This window comes from Penaeus japonicus, unplaced genomic scaffold (genome assembly GCF_977035675.1).
Source record: "Penaeus japonicus unplaced genomic scaffold, GWHDUDI00000001_assembly GWHDUDI00000021, whole genome shotgun sequence".
In the NCBI taxonomy this organism is placed as follows: domain Eukaryota; kingdom Metazoa; phylum Arthropoda; class Malacostraca; order Decapoda; family Penaeidae; genus Penaeus; species Penaeus japonicus.
Genome location: NW_028234423.1, coordinates 22,184,491 through 22,190,112, shown reverse-complemented (window position 1 = coordinate 22,190,112; position 5,622 = coordinate 22,184,491). Strand labels below are relative to the sequence as shown.

Here is a 5,622-nt window from a genome sequence, read left to right as displayed (position 1 = left end):
CTATTCCTTCCCTTGACTAGCAATATAGTAAATACCATGCCAAATTCAAGGTAACATATAATTTCAAAGTGCATCTTTTTTTCTTTTTTTTTTAGGCAACAACCACATTTCCAAGTGAATCATTTTCCTAGACATTATCTGTCTTGCCAGTTCTATTTCTTCTAAAAATATCAAACTTCTATGGTAACACTCCTGCAGTCTACTGTTAAAAAGGGGGCAGATTACTTGCTCTCATACATATATATATATATATATATATATATATATATATATATATATATATATATATATATATATATATATATATATATATATATAAATATATATAAAGAAATGAAAATAGAAAATGCATTCAAATCACAACACAGCATGTCAATAGAAAGGTGATTCCTTACTTATTGATAATAATCTCTAATGTCTTCTATAAGTGTACCTGTCTAATGAAACAGTGTTTCTTTATTCCATTATGGGCAAGGAAATGTGTATTCTTCTCTCCACAAACATCCGCATTTCTAAAGCTCTTTTGTGAAAGTCAGACTGCCAACTGCCACGTATTCCCTGGTTTTCCAGTTGCTTGTTTACCAACCACCTTATCAATTCTAAAAGAAATGCTGAAGACTTGCAATCACATCACATTAGATTATGTACAACTCCATTTTGCAAAAGGCTCTAAGCGTGGTCAGTTCGTAACGTTTAATCACATTACTGTACTCTCTTTTTTCTTTTTTTAAAACTTTTAACCCAACTGTTAGGACTCGGTTTCCATCGCTTATTCATACTGATGATTAAGAGTTTAGAAGAAATATTCAGCAGTCTACTGAACACAGGTTGTAAATATAAATTACAGGCTTGTTTTATGTACAGCTGTATAATAATAAAACTAAAATTATTTCCTGTTACAAAATTATTACAGCACAGTCTTTCAGAAAAATGCCTCCCAAAAAGTCCATTGTCATCAAAAATGGTTTCCTTTGTATTTATCAAAAATGAGCCTTCATCACCTAATTTAACCCATTAGCAGCAGATGGCATGATTAGCTGCAGAGGCAGAGTTGGTCACAGACACGGATGGCACCGTGCCTGACAATGTAAACCAGTCATCCTACTGCACAAATATCTATTTAAAACTGCAACCAATGGGTTAAAACAGTCATTAGTTTCTTCAAGTGTGTGCTTTAAAACATGTAAGCTTCTGTAAGTGTATTTCTAAACAAATCTAAACAATTATATGTGCGCGCGCACACACACACACGCACACGCACACGCACACGCACACATTCATTTATACTCACACACTCACATTCACTCACTCACATTCTCACATGAGTGATTAGCATCTATTTGTTTGTGCCTATTCGTTTCTCTCTCTCTCTCTCCCTCTCCCTCTCCCTCTCCCTCTCCCTCTCCCTCTCCCTCTCCCTCCCCCTCTCTCCCTCTCTCCCTCTCTCCCTTTCTCCCTCTCCCCCTCACTCACTCATTCTCATTCTTACTCTCACTCTCACTCTCACTCTCACTCTCACTCTCACTCTCACTCTCCCCCTCACTCACTCATTCTCATTCTCATTCTCATTCTCACTCTCACTCTCACTCTCACTCTCACTCTCACACTCACTCTCACTCTCACTCTCACACTCACTCTCACTCTCACTCTCTCAAACTCTCACACTCACACTCACACTCTATGCCTCACTCACTCACACACACTAAAAATAGAAATGGAAATAAGATCCAGTGGGACGAAACCCAAATTCTCACAGGAGCCAAATTACGAGGGAATAACACACGCCTTACTGCCGAATGTGGAACACTATGCTAAGCCAGCTTTGATATGTCCATCATGTCGAAGCTATGCTAGAACCTTATCAAATGATAGAAAACAGAAAAAAAAACAAATATATGTATATACATAGTTCTCCTCATATCACTTACTAACATCACTAAATGGCTACTCAAACACTATTTACATTTCACATTTCTTCCAAGTACCTGGTAAACAGAGGAAGGAAGGAGGAAGAGAGAGAGTTGGGGAAAGGGAGATGGAGGGAGGTAGAGAGGGAGGGAGGGAAGGAGGGAAGGAGGGAAGGGGGGGAAGGAGAGAAAGAGAAGGAGAAGGAGAAAGAGAAAGAGCCAGAGTGTGAGAGAGAGAGAGAGAAAGAGAAAGAAGGGAAAAGAACACACACAAAAAAGGCAGGCACTTCAATTTTACAAATCCACTATTCAGGTAATGCATCCACAGAAATTGTAAAAAAAGGAAAACAAAAATCAAGACAGTTAAACTCACAACAGTTAAGCAAATTGAATATATGAAAGTCAAATCAAACAATAAGTCTGTTTAATCTACAAAGTAATTATAGTAGATGTTGTAATAGTTGCAACATTGACAATAAAAACAATAATTCAAATCACAGGCTTACTCATCATCAGGAAGGAATAAAAAATAAATAAATGAATAAATAAATAAAATAAAAAAATAGTGATGATGATAATAAAAAAATATCACTAATAATGATGGTGATGATAGATATGGATAATGATAATGACAGTAATAATAATAATGCTTACAATACTACTAATAATAACAATGATGATGATGATGACAATGTTGATGATCAAAATGTAAAACAAAAATAACAATAATATTGGTAATACAATCAACTATACTATAACATTTCATCATAGCAGTAGTACTTGTAGTAGTAGTAATGACTACACCAACAACAACAACAATAATAATAATAATAATTATAATAATAATAATAATAATAATAATGATAATAAAGATAATTAAAAAAAATAATAATAATACAAAACATAATAATAATAATCATAATAACAATAATAATTATGGTAATCATGATGACGATGACTTTGGTGATGGTGATGAATATGACGATGATAATGATGCTTCCCCTCATAGAAAGATCCCAAAGAAAATTGCATATAACCTCATTTTCAAGTTTTGTTCTCTTTGAAAACCTCACATCCAACTCTTCAGTGAATGTCAGTGCCATGTATGAATCCAATAGGAAAAGTGAAACACACTATCCTGGTACCTGGTCGTGGCTATGCTGAGCTTAGGAAGTATGCCCCCCATGTACATCTAATTCAAGTCTATGCCACATCAGGCCAACTTGCTGTTCTTGCATATGCTATGCAGAATGAGAATGTAAGTTGAAATAAGCAAGGAACTATACTACACCCATTAAACCTGCCCTGATTACTAGCTATAGTGGAAACTGATACTTTCATTGTAAAGAGCCAAATCTATGATTATGAAGGTACTGTAATGACTTTCTAAAAAAATACTATACATATGGCAGCCTTCACTTACACTGAATAAAGAATATTCTTAAATAGTTGCTAAAATTCCTGACTGATGCCGTATTTGACAGACCAAATTTGCATACATAAAATTACAGGAACTAATAATGGTCAAATTTGACATACACACTTAATTCAACATAGTTTATTCATAAATGATTTCACTGGAGCTAATCTTTTATGCATTAGCAGATTCTAATAGTTATAAATATACCTATTCTATAAATCTATAAAATACTGTATGATCCTGTGCGTGAATTCTACCAACACACCCGGAAAAGCTGTGTTTCTCTCACTATGCTTTCAATGACAACATCATAGAACAGAAATAATCACAATTGATTTTTAAAGCATCTTCTATTTTCTCACAGAAATTTCACATCAACCTGCTGCTTGCTGCATCATTTGTCTCCTCTTGCCTCTAACACTTCTTCAGTGATGCCACAGAGTATTATTTCCTTTACTTAAAAGGCAAAATAATATATATATATAGCTATAATCTACCTGATCAACACAATCTCCAATAAGCTACAGTCAGCATCATCTGTTGTTTTGCTGGCGCACTACTCTTGTCCCCCCTCCTAATATCACACAATCAGGCCTTGCAACTCTGGCCTCCTGCACTCCACTGCTTGTCACTTTTGTGTTGGTAACATCAAGCACTTTCAAAGAAGGAACCAGACGAATTATTTCCTGCAGTCCAAAATCTGTTATTGCACAACCTGACAGTACTAGTGTATGTAGGAATTTTGTCTTCTGGCCAAAAGCATACACCAACTTGTCTGACAAACCCTCATCTGGGAGCTGATAAGGTTCGGAGCACAATTCTTCATCTGCGTCTTCCCTGTGATCCCCGTAATCATCTTCTAACTCATCCTCTAATTCTTCTTCTTCTTCTTCTTCGTCTTCCTCCTCCTCTTCCTCTTCTTGTTTATCTTTGGAAGAATCTGCTTCTTCTTCCTCTTCATCTCGACTATCTTCTTCTCTCTGCTGATCATTATTTGGCTGCTGGTTATTTGTCCCCATCTGGTTTCCCTGAGGCATCTGCTGTCTTCCTTCTTCTGCTTGAGCAATGCCATTCCGTTCATTGTCATTTTCATCTGCATCTTCATCGTTATTTTCCTCGTGCTCCACAGGCCTGCCATCTCTGCCGATGAAGTAGTGCCTGTCCTCGTCCTCCTCTTCTGCACGGTTGCGTTGAACGACAGGAGCATCGCGTACCCACTGCAGCCCCATCCCATCTAATTCCTCATCATTCACCTGTCTCCACTGAGGTCCATTTGGTCCAACATTGATTACTACCACCTGTTGTCGCTCCTCCTGCCATCGTGGGTCAGGCATGATGAGGTTGTGGCCTCCAGGAGGTTCTTCTGGAAGCCGTTTTACTGGTCCCATTGGGCCCAGGTACAAGGCCCGTAATTTTCCATTCTGTACAACTGACATCACTTCATTATCCTCTAAACTTGTGCCTCTTAAATCTAGTTCCTCTAAATTCTGAAAACCAAACCTAAACCCAAGGGCAATGTATGCCATTGCTCGACCAACTCTTGGTAAATTTCTTAATACTAGTCTCTTGAGGGTGTCCACTTTACTCAAAACCATCACATCATAATCATCCACCCATCCGCACTTTGTGATTTTTAAGCACTCAAGTCTTGGGAGAATTTTGTGAGTCCGTTTAAAATATGAGCCCTCTCTCAGTTGTGGTGGCAGGTTGACGAACTCACAATCCACGATGCAAAATTTTGTGATAGATTTAACAGGCATAAAATCATTAACCTTCAGCTTGGTGGCATCAATGTAGGCTTCACTTATAGTCAGTTCCTCTAAATTTGGGCATTTTTCTCCTATGGCTTTCAGAAGACTGGCACTTATGAGTGGGGTCTTCCATTTGGGAGTGCCGGCATACTTCTTCTTGTGGCCTCGGAGTATCAGGCGACGAGTGGTTGCCCGCAAGTACACAAGGCACCTCTTTAGCTGCTGCAGGGAGAGACATCTCCCACTGAAGTCACCCTCTGTCCACAGAGACTTGTCACTGGCAACTTTGCTGAACCGTTCACAAGTCCTGGAAATTGAAAAGAAAAATTGAATTGAATATATACAAGAAATGCTATAAACACAATAATAGTTAAATCCTAGAGCCCAATTTTCAAGAAAAAAATTAAAGAACATAACTTATCCCATATTACTAAGTCACACTTATTACTAATGAGCTGACTCACAGGCCGAATTTCCCACCTCTTACAGCATGTCAGATAATCAGTTCCTTTATCATGAAGTAAACATATTAACGTACTTCTTC

At 37.5% G+C, this 5,622-nt stretch overlaps 1 protein-coding gene across 1 annotated transcript in view; it reads right to left on the bottom strand.

The window, feature by feature from the left end:
* Window positions 1-3,450: 3,450 nt before the first annotated feature.
* The window catches only part of LOC122257691 (uncharacterized), a 4,080-nt gene continuing 1,908 nt past the window's right edge, over window positions 3,451-5,622 (bottom strand). Inside the window, exon 2 of the mRNA XM_043023135.2 lies at window positions 3,451-5,385. Coding sequence (XP_042879069.1) covers window positions 3,861-5,385 — 1,525 coding nt within the window. The 3' untranslated portion in view covers window positions 3,451-3,860. The remainder of the gene's footprint in view (window positions 5,386-5,622) is intronic.